Source organism: Parus major, chromosome 7, assembly GCF_001522545.3.
Source record: "Parus major isolate Abel chromosome 7, Parus_major1.1, whole genome shotgun sequence".
NCBI classification, from domain to species: domain Eukaryota; kingdom Metazoa; phylum Chordata; class Aves; order Passeriformes; family Paridae; genus Parus; species Parus major.
The window spans coordinates 15,217,308-15,234,737 of NC_031776.1; the positions used below are offsets into that span (position 1 = coordinate 15,217,308).

Sequence of the window (17,430 nt, forward strand, 5' to 3'; positions counted from 1 at the left end):
TAGGGATAGAGAAACTATTACCGCTTTAAGACAGGTTTTTGGGCCAGGGAGAGAGGAAGTGGAGGCAGGGAAGGACAGGGCTGAGGGAGTGAAAAGCCGTGGCAGAGCCAGGCTGAGGACACAGCGACAAGTGATGGGAAGCATCCTGCAGTCCTGTGCTTGAGGCTCGCAGTCGTGTGCTGCCAGAAAAGGGTCTCACCCCCTCTAGTGGCTTCCACTCCTCCTTGGTGCTGATAATGCTACAGACTGAAGTGAGCGCACATAGCTAGAGTGGGGACTCCACAGATACGGGGCGACTCTCCTATCGCTTCGTGTTCCGGCTATTTTTTGTAGACTCTGGCACGTTTTGTAGGTGTTGTTTGTGCGCGGATGGAGCCCGCCGTGCTGGCGGTGCCCGTGGCGCTGGGACGGGCGCTCGCCCTTAGGAGCGCACTCCGGGCTGGACAGCCGGCCGTGCCGAGCCGCTCCTCCCCGCTCCCAGAGCCATCGGGGGGAACAGGAACCCTCAGCATCCCTTCTCGTACCCTCACAATCCTTCCGAGCCTAGCTTCAGTGCGCTTCTGATTCTAGCACCTGCCTAGGAGAGGCTTCTCATATCTGCCTTAAACAGTGAACAAACAATGTTTGCTATTTCTTTGTCCTGGCTTTGTTGTGTACCTTATTTGCCTCCCACTTTTCAGCGTTCTTCTGGGTCTGACAAGATGAAGAGACTTAAATGTACTTCAGGTATCATCAAAAATAGTTTTATGGTTACCTGATCCAAGAAATGGCTTTCACTCAACAGTTTTTTGTTTGTCCATAAAGTTATCCAGCATCTCTGTGTGTATTGGTGCTTCAGTCTAGCAGTATCATCAATTATTAAAAATTGAACACTATTTCCTTTTGTTAGATGCTGACAGTGCCTGAACATTTTCCCACAGAATGTTTTTCCAGTGACTTTTCACTTCATCACATTTTAGATATTTAAGGTGAATGCAGAAGAAACTCCTTTGAATTTTACCTGTTTTCTTCTAGTGTATTCAGAATATTTTTTTTTTCTCAAACTGTTTTTGAAAATATTTTCTTTGACAAGCTATTGCACATTAAAGTTCTGGAAAGGAATTCTTGACACTTGGCTGTGATCTGGGATATACACAGCTTGGGTACTAGGAAAAGCCTGACAGTTTTCATGTGGTTTGTAGTTCCTGCTGGAGGCCAGCAGGAAAATGTCCTGTAGTGGCTGTGGGGCCCTGTGTGCTGCTCAGCACAAGTGGCACTGCTCAGCCACCAGTGAGGTGTGTGACACTGCTGGTGGTGCAGAGATTGCCCCCAGCCATGTGTGTGAAGGCAGATAAAATCAGAAATACTCCTCCGCTCTGCAGCCTCCTTTCCCCTATCAGTATGGATTTGGGTTTTGGCTTTCCATGAATCTGCACGGGGTAAAAATGGATAGATGGGGGAAGGAAGGAGCAGCAATGCCAATGACAGAAAAGGCTAGTTGTTAGACCAGCAGCTGTGAGAAACAGGAGATTGAAAAAGTGTGTGTGTGGGGGGGGTTATTTCTTTGTTTTTTGTTTTTTCTCTCTAGTGGTTTGAGGGGTCTTTTCCTGGTTTTTTTTGTTAAGTTGGTTTTGTTCTTGTTTTTTTCTCCCCAGCATATGAAATCAGATATACAGTTACAAATTTAAAATGTTCTGTTTTCAGAATGGATAAAGTCTTTGCAGAAAGCTCTTTCTTTATAAAATGCCTTAGGCAATTTGTATAAGGATATAGAGCTCTTTGATTCTTTGGATTTGATAGTACTGCACCATCTATTGGTCTTTTTCAGTGAAATCAATTTATGCTTTGAGTTCAGTTCCTAAAAACACCATAAAAATTCACTGTGACACAGGTACTGGTAAAAATTCTGTCATGAAAAAGTAGCAAGAACAAATCCCATTTACAAGACTGTGTAGTATTTCAGGACAATTGACAGGCAGGCCTGCAAAAATCACCTATTCTTTCTCGGGCTGTTGTAGTTCTATGAATAAAGAAAATACTTTCTTAAAGGAAGCAGTGAATTTCTTATATTAAAAAAAAACCTAATTAATTAAAGGCATTTTTAATTTTGAGAAATATTAGATAAATTAGTTGCTTCATGAGCAGAGATGAAGTTGAAAATTATAATTTTGAGAAGAGAGTAAACGAAAAAAGAAGACAGAAAAGATGGAAAAATGAGTGGGTGTAAGAACTGCAACAAGACTGAATGCACATCAAAAGATACTCTAAACTAAGAACGGTAGTTTCTTAAGCAGGTAAGAAATACTGAGCATTGGGAAAATGTTTAAACACATGGAAAATGAGCAAAAGCAGAAGGAGGGCAAATATGAACACGTGCAGTGAACTGAATTTGATATTTTTTGTTGTACTTCTACTCAGCTGTAAGAAGCAGGGGTGTATGACCCAGGGCACTTCCCTGATCAGACAGCCTTGCCTTGGTGAGTATTCATTGCTTGATTAATGTCAACTTTGTGCAGTCCAAAATTATGAAGACAAAAAAAGAGCAAACCTACTCAAACCCTAATCAAATCAAAGAACATTGTTCTATTCTTGCACTTTTTAATAAAATATCTATGAGGGGACCATATCCTGTATGATGAAAGGAAATAGTTTTCCTATTATTTCTGTAGCTTAAAGATATCCTTACTCAGTTTGTGCAGTATTTTAATCCATAGTACTACAGAATCAAGCTAAATTAACTCTGATAGTACTTAAAGGCTAATTAACTATAATACTACTTAACTGGAAGCAAAGCCTTATTTTGTTGAGTGATCTGTTAAAGTTTAAAATAATTTGGTCCTCTATTGAGCTGCTAATAATATAGGCAGAAGCAAACCCTTAAGATCAGTAAATTTGCACCAACAAGAGAGCAGCATATTGATTTCTGAACACAACTCAGCTACCTGAAATCAAATGCTCTCCAGTGTGCTGTTCAACAGCCACATTGATATCAATGCCTTACAGTTTTTCTTCTGAGGAACACAGTGAGAAATGCATGTAAGTATATGTGTGGAAGAGCCTTGTGTTGCTGGAAGCAAAATGCATGTCTGCAACTAACAGAAGCAGGCTTGCTTATATGCCTGATTTTCTGTATAAAGACTTTGTTGGGGGTTTTTTGTTTGTTTGTGTTTTTTGTTTTGTTTGTTTTTTCACTTAGAGCTTTCTTTAGATGCAGAATCACTTCAAGATTCAAGACACTGTATGATTTTTAGAATTTAGGAGCAGGATGCTGTGTGCTTACTAGGCGTGAGATTAACATCTTTGAAAATCCACACTGCAGCAGATGACTGTTTTATCTCTCTGAGCATGTAACCCGTTGTATGTTTCATAATGCTCTTCTCACTGAGAGGTCATTCAGGCAGTTGTTCTGAACTGTTCTTCTTCTGTGCTCTTCACCAAGTTGCCCCAAAGAAAGAAAGGAAGACAAATAGCCTAATCTGAAGCTGTAGTAAAAACACTTCATGGCCACTTGCAGAAGAAGGAGAAAGAGATATGTAATTGGTACCAAATGCTGATGCTTCTACGATCACAGCTAGCAAAACCTGAGCGCTGGGGAACAGTGTCTGAAGGCAGAGACTGTAATGTGAAATTTAAATACTTTTCTGGACCAGTGAGTGAGTCACTGCAGACAAGACTAATCATAAGCTTGGGGCAACCGTATTTTTGATTAAATAAAATACCTCTTTTTTAATGTCTGCAACATGCAAGTCTCCAAGTATAAAAAACCATTATAGGAAATAGTTCCAGTAGCTGCTGTGAGAGAAGATAGGATTTTTTTCTGTGTGTCTGGGTCCTAGGAAGCCTATGCTTAGCTTGCAGCCATGTGAAAAGTAGTGTGTTACCACATCAAATCCATAGAAATCTGCAGGATAAAATTGCAATGTGGGTTTTATCAGGGAGAAGCTGCATCCAGTTCTCGTGGCTTCTCAAAGGTGAGTGAACTCAGTGTCCCCAAATTGTCTGTGCTTCACAGACAAGTGCTTTAGGTAAATAATGACTGGTGTAGTTACACCACCAGACTTTGGCAGTGCTTTTTCCAGTTTATAAATAACTTTGTCTAGAAATCAGATAGCAGCATGTGCAGGTGTGAGTCATTAGTGAAGGAGACACAATGATGTGTGGAAAAAGTATGGCTCACATCCAAACCAGCCCACACACTTCCATCAGCCCCTTGAAGTCTGCAGCACAGAATATAAATTTTTCAAGTCAGGATGCTGAAGCCCACCCAGACTTAAAACTCAGAGGTGCAGTAATATGGAATCCAGTGTTTCTCCCAGTACTTTGTTGATCAGTCATGCTCAAAAGGCAGTTTTCTAAGTCACTAATTTACTGAGTTAATTATCAAAATTTCAATAAAGATCCAAAAATGTGTGTCAAAGCTGCTTTCTGTAAATCATTGTTTTAGAACACATACTCATAAATTCTAAGGTATTAAGAAAATATCCAAATTATTATTTGATTTTCTTTTTAAAATTTCATGAGTTGAAACTGGAAACAGTGAGTGATATTGACCTCCTTGGTTGCAGAGTTAATGGAGGGTGTAATGAAGAAATCCACCAGTACCAAAATAGCACTTAGGATTTAAGGTGCTGATTTTGGAGAGAATTCAAAGGAAAGAAAAAAGGAACTCTTAATTCAAGAACATGCCTGATTTAATTTTAACTGGTCTGGCAATTTTTATCCTTTTAAGGCTTAACTTAAGCTGAAAGGGGATACCTTGAGTCCTGATGCCAGGTGAGGGTTCCCAGCATAACAACTGAATTTTCAAACAGGATTCAAGTTATTTTTGTAACTAATGTTTAAAGAGAGAAGTAAGTGAATCCTTTCTCATATGAAAGCACATTTGCATCCTACAACTGGTATGTTTTCAATACAGCAGATTGAATCATTGTTTATCTTCGTAAGTTGCACATTTTACTATTTGTTGGACAATCTTTTTTGCCATATGTCTTCTTTTTCCTATTTTTGCAGTGAAGAGAAAATTGAAGCACAAGTTTGGATCACTTTGAAATTTTGATGTTAGGTCTTACCAAAAGGTACCATATATTTTTTCCTTACTGTCATTGGAATTACAGTTAGCATTCAAAGTTCTGTGCAGAGATTAGAATCTCCTTTCCTTTTCCTCTTGGCATGTTCTTGTGCATGCAGTAAAATGTGATATTTGGACATCCTGGTAGATATAGAATATCATTACAGAGAAAGCAGGGAATGTCAAACCATTCAGACTGTATTAAAAATTACCTGGTTACACAGAAATTCTGTTAATATTTATGCTCAGCTTCTTCTGACTGACATTGCCAGGAAAAGGTAAAACAATTAAAGTCAGCCCACCTTCAGTTCAGAAATTCAGAAATTAGTACTGCCAGATCTGATTAAAAATGGCCTGAGGCTTCAACCACCTTTCCACATTTTTAAAGACAACAAAATTCTGTAAATTGCAGTCATGTAAATCCAAATAAAGATGTCAGAGGTATAACTGCAGGCTCACAGTGATGTAAATCAGAGTAGTATTTGTCTCAGCTACTTTCCTGCTACTGTTTCTTGAAACTGCTTACAATGAAGGAGAGGTAATATATAATGGTTCAACATATTTTTCTGTAAATACTTTTATTAAGAAAGCAGTTCAGGAATTTTTCTGTACATTGTGATGGTCTTTCAAAATCTCATTTCATTTGAAATAAATAAAAATTAGCCTTTTTCTTCCTTCTTGTGGTTTTAGAAGTTATTCTACTGTCTTGGAATCAGGTTACTTTTCATTTGTCACCAATTCAGTAGCTGCCAATCTCAAACCACTAAGAATGACTGTCTAGATTTATAGGTAAGTTTCCTTCCAGCAAACTCTCCATCACTTTATATAGTAACTGTTCTAAAGATGTTATTACTATAGGGTGCTTTTTTTCTTCCTCAGATATGGACTCAACATGAGGGTTTGAGCTGTTTTCTTAAAGGCAAAGATTTGTAGGGTTTATTCCCTTAGTTCCTTATGTGAAACATTATCACAATGTAATGGGTACAGATTACAATATATGTTAGAAGTGCTTTTAATCAGGTCTGGAAATGCTATAATTGATAGCAATTCAGATTACCTAATTTGTATAATCAGATTCAAATAATAGCATGTGTCAAGTGTGTCTAGTTGTATAATAAATTCTGCTAGAATAAGATTCTGTGCTTTTGCAGAAACATTGCATTCCTAAGGAAAAAAATTATGAGTAAAAATGATACTTTGAAAATACACTACATTCCTTACTTCATTATTTTTCATCTTAAAAAATGGAAAAAAAAGTAAGAGTGACTCTCTGTAGAACTATGTGAGGAGTAGACAGGTGTCACCAGGATGAAGTGCCATGACATTCAGTACAATATTAGCCACTAAATATACATAAATTTGAAACAGGCAAATGTAGAAGACCACTGGCAAATTTCCCAGTGTTGAGTAAAAACTCTACAAAATAAAGTAGGGATATATGTAAAAAGTATAATGTGATTATGCTGGGTTGTGGTGCTTCTATGTATTATGGAAGAAAGGGTCAAGGTACAGATGCATCTTGGTTGGAAGAGAGATACAAAATGATGTGATGAAAGGAAGAATAGCCTATGCTATTTGTTGTCCTTTGTGGGATATTTCTATTCAGTTGAAGATTTCTTCTGTTTGAGGGTAAAGATTTTGTTGCCTAAGAAACACTAGAGATGCCTTGTTTGACAAACAGTAATGTAAGGGAATACAGTTGGTGTCTTGACTCCCTGGCTTTCTTTTAAGCTGTCACCAAGTTATGCATATCACTTAAGAAAAATTGCCTCACATTTTTTTTCTAGTGGAACAGAACCAACCCTTTCCATCCCCCTGGAACTTTAATGCTGAAACAGTGACAAGTTGGGTGAGCTAAACTTACACCAGGCACAACGTTACCTGGTTGGTTAATGTGCTAGATTCAGGCTTTTGTGTTCCAGTTGGAGCTTCAGCTGGAAGGATTTTGCTGACATTGGCTACTTCAGTCAGGCAAAAATGCCCACCTTGCTGAAAGAGGAGCTCAGCATGGCAAAGGATCAGGCTTCTGCAGTAAGTTCTGCCAGGAAAATTCTCTCTTAAACAAAGTCTGATATGAAAAAAGGCTACTGTTCAAGTAATTTCCTCTTCAAATATCACAAAACACATCTTGAAGTATGTGAGAGGAGAACCTGAATAAAAACTTACTAGTATCACTGGGATCTCAGTGCAGACTGTTATATACAAATTAGCTAAATTTTTTCTTTGTTAAACTGCACACAGCATTCATGCAACCACAGGATAAGTTTCACTCATGACTACACAACATGTCCAGTCATGGGCTTCCCAGTACAAGTATGTCCATGAATGTACTGGATAAAGTCCAACACAGGAACAACAAAATGATTAAGGAACTGAAGCACCTCCCCTTAGGAGGAAAGGCTTAGGGAGCTGGGAGTGTTTAGCAGAGAAGAGAATGCTCATGGTGTGGGGGGGTCTCATCACTGTCTATAAATAGAGGATGGTAGGATACAAATGGCATAGCCAGGCTCTTTTCAGTGGTGCCAAGTGACAGGACAAGAGGCAATGAACATATGCTTAAACATAGAAAACTCTGTCTGGAAGTCAGGATACTTTTTTTTTTTTATTATGAGAGAGACATACAAGTTGCTCAGAGTTGTGAAATCATCATCCTTGGAAATATTTGAAAGATGTCTAGACAAAGTCCTAAGCAAAAAGCTTTAGGTGGCCCTGCTTGAGTGCAGAGTGTTGGACCAACCAGGGGACTTCCAAAGGCCCCATCCAGCCTCAGCCAGTTTGTCATTCTGTATATATCTGCACTGTGGCTCCAATTAGAATATTTTAATTCATATAAAAAGTGAAAGAAGGCATCTTCATTCAGTTATGGATAAGTCAAGAATTAGTAGAAGTAGTTTTCAGTTTGAGTACTTTAATACTTATGGTCTGCAGCAGGAAGTAAGTGAATAAATCTATTTCTCATCATGAACAAGAATTGGGAGTTGGTAATTGAGTTGTAAGTAGAACTGTGACTTGATGATGACATTCTCATTGTATGGAAGCGTATGGAATTGATCTCTTGGTTTCAATGCCATTCAATTAGCATAGTCAATAATTATATATATTGTCTGTCAGATGACAGACGAGTGCAACTTGAAATGGTAAGATCAAAGTCTGCAATTGTGTTGTAGGAAAGATAGCTTTGAGGTCATACTTAGCAATTCTCCTATGCCAGTTTAAAATTCTGATCTGCAATTCCCATTTTTAGCATTAGTAGTATCAGTCTTCACAGCTCTCACTTTGCCAATACCAAGATCTTCCCATCTCATGCAGTGACATTTATTAAGCTGGTTCCACTGATTTAAGCATAATGGGAGCCAGGAGTCTTTCCAAAATTTTGACAAAATCTTTCTTTTTGACCTTTTTCCTCCCTTCAGAAATCAGTTAATTTCTCTTTGGCTCAGTTTTGCTGTCTCTAGAGAAAAATTACTACCTGACATCGCTGCTGTAAAACTTTGCTGATGGTCTGTCTGCCAAAGTGCTTTGAGACACTGAGATTTAGGCACTGCAGAGCTGCCTGCCTTACATAACAGCTGCAGGCTCCTGTGCCTGGGGGTGGCCTCTAGTGATTCCTCTTCAAACAGGGCAGAGCAGCCAGGCAGTAACAGCCCCTCTTGGAAAGCATTACACAGGTGAAATGTCCTCTGTGAATTATCTCTGCTTGGTTTTTTGGTTTTTTAAGGTGATGATATAATATAGATGTTTCAAATATAACTGATGTTCATCCTCTGAAGGAGAGGAACTTTGTTTGTGGGTAGGAGTTGTGGCATTGAGGATTCATGGCCTTTTGTGATCACTTCTTATCACTGTTATTTCAGATAAACTAATAAAAGCTGCTTAGCACTTCAAAGCCCTGCCAATGTCCAATGAGTAGAAACTCTAGAGTTGATAAGAACATTTATAACTGTTGGGTTGATTTAATGGCCTTCTCCCTGCAGGTGGTCCCACAGACATAGCCCATACCTCCACATCCAGACCTGAGTCCTCAGTCGCCCTTGCAGTGAGGAGTCTCCGTGGCTGTCAGTATGTTTATGACGTAGAAACATGTTGGTTCACTGGTTTAATCAAACTTCTGTAAGTTTGCAGCCCTCCTTCAGGCTACCTGCAAGCTGAGGCTTCCTTGCTTTATAGCTCCATGTGCATTTGCTGAAGCCCTGGGGCTAAGTGCTGATGCCAGGAATTGGCCTTACAGGTGCTTACACTGGCATGGTGATGCTCCTTTTCTGCTACCTCTGCTCTTTTTCAGTTCATACACTTCTCATTCTAATAGAACCACTGGTATTCTTTGTGTAACTTTTTTCCTTGTCTTGTCCTCATTTTCCCCTCTGGAAATCCTGGCTTAATATCATATGTTGAATAACTGAGTGGCAGTTTGACGTGGTTGCTGGGATGGGGCTTATTAGTGGGCATCACTGATTCAGGTTTGTGTGAAATATAGAGACATTTCCAGAGAAAATAGCTGGATTTTGCATGTAGGAGATCTCAGATGATTGGATCCTAGAATAGCAGCCATTTAACATATATTTATTTTTGGCCTTGTAGTCTTTAGCAGAAATGTTTTCATATTTCAGATTCATTTGGAGCAACACCATTTAAAATGAGGTGCTGTAAGGGAATTTACAGTACAGTTGTTCTCCTTTTCAGTTTATACCGGGTGCTAAATTTAATGCAGTGTTAAAATGTCTTACCAAATATTGTTAAAAATAGGTTTAATACCAACTTCCAATGATTTTGGGTTTTTGGACAGTATAATTCAGCATGTCTTGTTTAGATTTTTTTGAGGCTCACACCCTGGTAGTGATGGGAATAATGGATAATATTTAGCTGTAAAGTGACCAGGTCAAGAAATGTTCAAATACCTGCCAGAAAAAATTAAGATTAGTAGATGTGTTCTGACTGTACAAACAGTTTTGCAGGTGTATTGTTTTAAATCAAGTTCAGTGTGTTCATTTGTTTTCCCAGTTTAAAGACCTTGGGTGCACAGCAGAAAAGAGAGAAGATGAGATTGTATTGAACAACTAGATGGGAGTGATGGGGCCTGCAGAAAATCAGAGTTGAGCACATTTGGCTGCACTCCCACCCTTTCCTGCCCCTTGGTCCTGCATGCAACAGTCTCCCAGTGCCATGGCTTGTGAGGACAGTGACCTACATAGGAGTCAGGTTTGTAAACTGTAATAAGTCTGCTTCTACCAGAGACATGTTTTGTAATCTGTCTGGTGACGCAGTTATCTAGTTTGAATGCGTGCCAGTAATTCTGTGAGGCAGGCAAGTACAGAGTGCTGAAGGATTGCTCCCGTGGTCCCTTTCAGGCTGTTTACAGACACCAAAAGCTTCCAGAGTCAGATAGTGAGCTTTACAGGGCAGAGATGCTGCTGTATGTTTGCAAGCATTAGCACATTTTATTTAGCACATTTTATTTTTATGGCACGGCATTAATAACCACATGCAAATACAAACTTTAAAAAAAACAAAAGGGCAGTAGAAGATTGGCCCAGGAGCCTCTCTGCAGGTTCAGTGATACAAGCAGTGATATGCCCTATTTGGGCACCTACAATTCATGGAGTGTTTTTACCAACCAATAGATCTTTCCATGCTTAGGGTGGAAAAATAATTTTGGTAAATATTTCTTAGAATTGTGAACTTAGATGATAATTAGATTTTATCAGACGTGTGGCTAGCCAGACCCTGCACAGCAGGCAGGAGGTAATGGAATTTGGATGAGAGCTTGTGTTTAACCATTTTGCAATTGGATTTGGTTTATTGCTTTCAGAATTCAGTAGAATGTTTCATTCTCTGAACCTATTTTGAACACATTAGGAAATGTTTTAAAGGGCAGCTAGCTTCCCTGATTTGGTTTCACGGCCACAGAACATTTATCACTTTGAACTATAGCAAAACCATTTCCTTTGAAAGGACTTCTTTTCTCTTTCTAGGAAGGCTGTCCTAGCTCCTTTCCCCACAGGCTCACCACGCAAGCTGTGTAAAGAGAAGCGGCTCTTGTGGCCGCTAAAGAAAACAGCTGAACCAGACAGGCATTTGCTGAGAGCTCAGCCTGGACTTTGTGCCAGAGTGAGTACACAAGCACTACTGAGGAGCTTCTTTCTTCTGTCAGACACCAGAAGTGTTTTGTTTTCCTTGCCGGGGCAGGGGGTGCTCGGAGCATGCCAGCAGCCGTGAGTTAGACTGTGGTGGATAGTTATGGCGGCGTGTGCTCTCGACAGGCTCCCTGAGGGCAGCGCCGTGTGGGGGAGGCAGGGTAAATGTCACTGCGTTTGCTGAGGCTGAAGTCAGGGCTGCTTTCCAGCCAGCAAGCGTGAAACTCACGTTTTACCTCTGCAGTGTGCTGCCATTGCAGCACTGGCTGCTTTTCACCATTAGCTAATAACTTCCTGCATTGCAGGTCTGCACACATGCAACTTCATTGCTTTTATGCCTTCCTCTCAGAAGAGATTTCAGAACTTGCTTCCTGTGAGGCACCCAATTCTAGAAAACAGCCTTTTGCAGCTGGAACCAGCAGGGGTTTTTCTGACCCAGCAAAGGAAGATTGCAGATTCCATAAGGACCCTCATCCCCAGGCTGTGCAGTGAAGGGAGAGGTGGTGTGTCTCTTGATGACACACATTGTCAGAAAGAGCTTGGCCAGAGGTCTCTGTCCTGTTTCTGATGACAAAAAGATTTGTATTGTGTGTGAAGTTGTTGTGAAATCCAAACCCAGATGATGAGAAGAAACCCTAATTTTTAGCAGTTCATAGGAACACTAGGAAACAGTTTCATAGATGATGTCTCATTATCTATGAAAAGCTATGTGAAAGGAAAATGAGTGTCACATCTCAAGACATTGTGCCGCTGTAGTGTAGGTGTGCAGATGCTGATGTGCCCTGACAACTGTGCAACCAGGTGTGGAACTTCTGGCCTGTAAAATTGTGGTTATGAAGAGGAAACATATGGAAGACTGCCCTTTAAAATTCTGGAAGAGCACCAGTGTGTTTCTAAACTGATGCCATAAAATAAAAGTATCCACTAAAAAGCACAGTTTGTAGCTTACTTGTCTGAGTAGTTAATATTGCAGAATATTAACTTTATATAAGACTATCTGCTTTATACTTCCAAATATCAAGCTTCTGCTTCAGTTATTTTTATGGATTTAAAGGTCTAACTTCGGGGATACAAGTCTGGAGGTGTGTGGAGATACTAAAACAATGGAAATATATCCTGTGGGAAGCCAAAAGTAACTATGTCAGGGCAGACATTTAATCTTACTGCTGTAGTTTTGAAGTAAAGATATGTAATCTTCAAGATCTAGCTGAAAATGTAAGTAGTTACATAACTGAATTCTAAAACTTCTTGTAATTATACTGTTTCCTTCATATTGTGTTTTAATACTCCTAACATACAAGAATGAAATAACAGAATTTAAAAAAGAAAAAAGTGAGATATTGAAAGTGCCCATTACTACTGCATCTTTTCATAGGTTTCCTGTGCTGATAAAATATTGAATTTGTGAGGTGGGTGTAGTTGCTACCCAAGAATACTTATTGGAAGGTTAATTAAGAGAAACCGGGCCAGGTCGCCTGGACCCTGAATGTTCAAGTAATTCACATTACAAACTTGTTAATCTAAAGTTACTGTATCTGAATGCTTCATAGTTGTCATGAAAACAATCCAACAAAAACTAGTCTCTTTCAACATCTCCTCACATTCATTAGGTTGTTACTCAGCCTAAACACCATTTTTATAAAATGTACTATTACACCCTTACTGATGGGTTTGTCAATATGTCACACAGTACTGATGAATCATTGCAACTAATCCTATTAGCCAAAATAATTTAATAAGGCACATCTGTTAAAGCTGGTTTTGATTTTTTTTTTAATTCTGCCTATTTGCTTTCTTAGAAAATTGATTTAGTAAATCTGCAGAAACTTATCCTTTAATTAATTCCAGATAGATGTGGAAGGAAATTCGGTTTCAGATCTATTCCGTTTTGCTTCAAAACTAATTTTGTAATAGTTTAACAAAGGGAAAATACCTTATGTACATCAGAAGGGTATACTGCAGGGTATATTGTGTTTTTCCATGAGTTTAACACAAATACTTTGTGCATGTTGCATACTCAACCTTTGGGCCAGTTTTTACCTTGGAGCACCAGTAAATTAGTAATTAGTTATCTGTCACTTAAAAGGAGGGGGGAAAGATGTGTCTATCCCATGGTGTTATTTGACATTTCCTCAACTTTTTTTATTCTTTCTGGGGGGAAAATCCCTTAACTGTGAATCTGGCACAAAAATAGCAGCTCCTTACAGTCTGAGGCTCAGACAGGTAAGAGTTGAATATTAAATTATTCCATATTTGTATGGAATGTCCACAGTCATAGCATAAGCATGTAAGAGGTGCTTGTAAAATAGTCTTAATACTGCAGATTTAAATCTGTAATCTGAAATAATAATGCAATGACTGCTTTCTATCCCACTGAACAACTTTGGTCAAAAAAGTCTAATTTAGAAGTCAGCTACCATTAGAAACATCTTCATTCTTTGTGTACTGAGTGCTGTATTACAATTTGTTTAGGGGAAATTCACTTTGACCATTCAGAGTACAAAAGAGGAACAGTAGGCTTTTGTTCTGTCAGTTTTAGGTAAACAGGAATAAATGAACCACAGGGTGTTTCCTCTCTACCTGGCAGGTTTTTTCTTGGTTTCTTTCCTCATAATTGTTGACATTTATTTATTCTACTGGTTTTCTTGAACAACTTGGTGCCTTTCTTAGTTGTGCTATGCCTTACACAATTAGTCTGAGTGGTGAAAAGAGTGATGGATGTCAGTGGCTCTTAACATTTCATAAAACAGTGTTTTATGGGTGCTAATTTCTGTATAGAGCCAGTGCCTTGGAGGTTGGGTTCTAGAGACCAGTGGTTGTCAGTATTGCAAGGTTTTATTTTCTTCTCACTAAAATGACATTTTTGCTAGCTGGTTTTGTGATGCCTGAAGGTTCATAAGCTTCTCTCGAGCTTTCCACTGTCACAGGGCCACATTAATTTTGGGAACAGAGATTCCAGCATGCAGACAAGAAATACTAGTATTTACCTATGAAGTAAAAATGTATCCAGTCTCATTATGATATTCAAAATTTCTCTAAAGGCCAGATTTTTCTTAAGGTAACTTTTTCTGCTCTGAACTCTTACATGGCTGTGGTTTTTAGTACTATTACAAGAAAATATAGATAGGTTTTTTTTGTTTCATTTGGAAATAAAAACTAAACTGAAATATGCAAAACTCTCTCAGAGAAACTGACCATTAAAAAAATTAATCCTTCTTACCAGTTTTTTACCCTTGTACTATATTTTTCATTTTATGTAGTCTGTCCTGTAGATCTGGTGTGATAGTTGGCTACTTCAGTTACTGCCTCTTTGAAAAGATAAGTGTTTGTAGAGTCTAAAGTGCCATTTTCCTTTGGAGGCAATCATGATGTGAGGAGGATGAAAGCAGGGTGTTTCCAACTTAGCAGTATAGATGTGCACCCTTAAAGTCTGCAGTTACTGTGACAGAGTGCCAGGTGTAAAGGTACAAGACTCAGAGGATCTGAGGATCCTTTCCAAAAGCTCATCATTGCTCAAACACAGACTAAGCAGGTATGGAACCACTGGAGTGTTCAAGGCAGATAAAGTCCAACAGCAGTTGCTGCTGTTTCTGTTCTTCTGGGTTCTTTCCTTAGATAGTCTCAATAGCCCACATCTCTGGGTTAGCAGTATTCTTCTAATTAAATAGAATTTTAAAGACAAATGCCACTCTCTTAATGCCAAAATTTATCACAGAGAGGATTTCTTACAGTAGACAGACAGACCAAAGAGGAGAAAGGTTAGCTGCTGCAGCATTCTTTTGGCTCTGTAAACAGCAGAGTGCCTCAATTCCCACAGGCTTCACAAATGTTAAGGCTATTCAACAGCTGTAAAATTTACTTAAAATCTCAGACCTAAGCCTGGGATCCACTCAGGAGAGGCAGTATGTTACAGACATGTTACCAGTGTGTGGCTAAAAAATGATGGGTTTGGACTTTGATCCACGGTCATCCTTGCGAAGCGCTAGTCCCATAGATATTCAACTGTTTGACTGGTCTAGTTTATGAACTTCACACAGCCAACCTAAAATCATCTTGGGCACCTCAAACCATGTTCCCAATCCCTCCTTTTCAATATTTTAAAATATATAGATTAAGGCTCAATTTTTCAAGCATGTTCTTTAAACTTTTTTTTTAACCTTCTTTGAGAAGATGATCAGTTTTCTGACTAATAGTGTAGGATCAATGTGCTGTGTTCCACAGTGCTGGTATTCTCCAAAATCTATGTACTGTAGATGTATAATTCCTCATCAGGAATGTGACTTGAGCTTGCTTCTTGAGCACAGAACAAAAAAGCAATCCAGAGACATAATAACTAATTTCTAGGGAAGCTATGATGTCTACAGTAATTTTAAGTGGTCTTCAGAAGACATTTTATTGAGTTGAGAATCCACAGATGCCCAGAGAAATTATGGAGGACCTGGATTTCTGGGACCTGTGAACTTAATTGTATTTGTTCTTTCCTAGACATTTGATCTCTTTCCATGCATCGGATGTGCCTTGCCCATGATAATTTTGTTTTGTGTTTAGTGCTCTGCTGAAGAGTGAGCTGAGACCTTCCTGTGATGCGTCCCCTAAGTTTAGGTCTCTTTCCTGGTAAGAAATTGCCATAAACAATTGCAGTTGTTTTTAATGACTGCAGGTTTCTTTCCATACTAGGTGATGCAGATGTACCTCCCCTTCTGTGGGATTGCCATATCCAATGCCCAGCTATTTGCAGCCTCAAGGAAAGAATATGACAGAAGCAGGGTAAGTGCAAAATGTGTAGTGGACCAACATCAAACTTTTGTCTTTTGTTCCTGCAGGTTCCAGCTATGCATATGTGTTTGCTAAGCAGACAGTTTTATTTTAAAGATTGTATTTTCAAAAGATCCCTGTCTTGACTGAGGCAGCAAGCAGAGAGTGTGGCAGGGAAATACACTTGTAGCAGTGGCTGTTGTTTCCTGATGTCAGTTCCACATTTTCTGGTGCTAAAACAATGCATCTGTGGCACAGACAGCGCAGGAGAAAGTGTTACTTAGGCAGAGATCCAAGCTCTCAAAAAATTCTACTAATCTCAAGCCTTTTCAATCCTGAATTTTAAATATTCAGTTCATGTGTAAATAATGTGGATATATTTTTATAAAATTAAGCAAGGGAAAAAACCCTATATGTGAAGGGTTTTGACAACATGTCTCTATAGAAAACACACTCATGATTGCTGCTGCCATACATGCATTGGGACAGGAGGCTCTGAAGTGAAAATAATGCTGAGCTCCCCTGTCATTCCCTTGTCAGACAGGTCTTTTATTTTTTTAAGAAACAAAATGGTAATTTTGAGGGGTTTTTAATAATGGTTGGCTTCTTTTTTATCATCATTTCTGCAATGACAGGAAATTATATTTTTGTTAGCTTAGATCACAGGTCCAAAACTTGAGTGGCAATACCTCTGGTAGTGTTGAACCTACTCTTTCTTCACAAGGTAGGGGTAGCTACAATAGTCTGGATCTGTATATTAGGCTATGACATTTTTATATTCATGACTTTGGTGCTTTAGATTATGAAAACTAATGCTTTTCACTACTTTGAGAAATAACAATGGCCCTTTCTAATGACTTTATATTTAAGGGTCACGAGGTGTTGAGTTTCTTGTGGGTCTTGGGCTGAGCTTGTCTTCTGTCCAGGTCTGACAACAGCCTATTATATTTGGGGAAGAGATTTGGAGGAGACTTGTGGGGAAAAATAAAGATTGTCTGCCAAAGTTTTTTTTGGTGTTTTTTTTTTGGCTGGTTGGTTGGGATGTTTGGGGTTTTGTAGCTTTTTTTGGTGTTCAAATAAAATAATTGTTTGACTACAAAGACCTAAATTTTGCTACAGGTTTCCACACTGCAGGGAACAATACAGACTTTTGAGGAGCAAGCATTTAATCTTCTGAGGGAGATAATCAGCAGAAAAGTATTAGGGGCATTCCCATTCTTCATTAGAAAATGGTAAATTCTGATAAATTGGGTTAGAGATTCTTCATTTCCTGTTCCTTCTTCAGCCATGCAAGGTGTAACAAATATTGCTGTTGGACAGCAATGTGGTGGCCTGTACATGATTGCATTTCTGACCTACTGGTGGTGTTTAACTTTGCCTGGTCCATGGTTGAAGTTAGTTGGGAAGTACCAAGTGGTGCACAAGCCTGTACTGTGCCTTCCCTATGAAGCCAGACCTTAATGGTGGCAGCTTCCAGCAGCTATAGCCAACATTTTG

The 17,430-nt window shown here is 39.0% G+C and overlaps 1 protein-coding gene across 3 annotated transcripts in view; it reads left to right on the forward strand.

Annotated features, from left to right (window-relative positions):
* PDE11A (phosphodiesterase 11A) overlaps nt 1-17,430 on the forward strand; it is a 106,729-nt gene that overhangs the window by 23,667 nt on the left and 65,632 nt on the right. For 2 of the 3 annotated variants that reach the window (XM_015635295.1, XM_015635296.1), the window contains exon 3: nt 15,856-15,945. In XM_015635295.1, the coding sequence (XP_015490781.1) occupies nt 15,856-15,945 (90 nt within the window). Of the gene's footprint in view, nt 1-11,032; nt 11,153-15,855; nt 15,946-17,430 lie in introns of those variants that run through there. The other variant, XM_033515869.1, reaches the window with a different exon arrangement.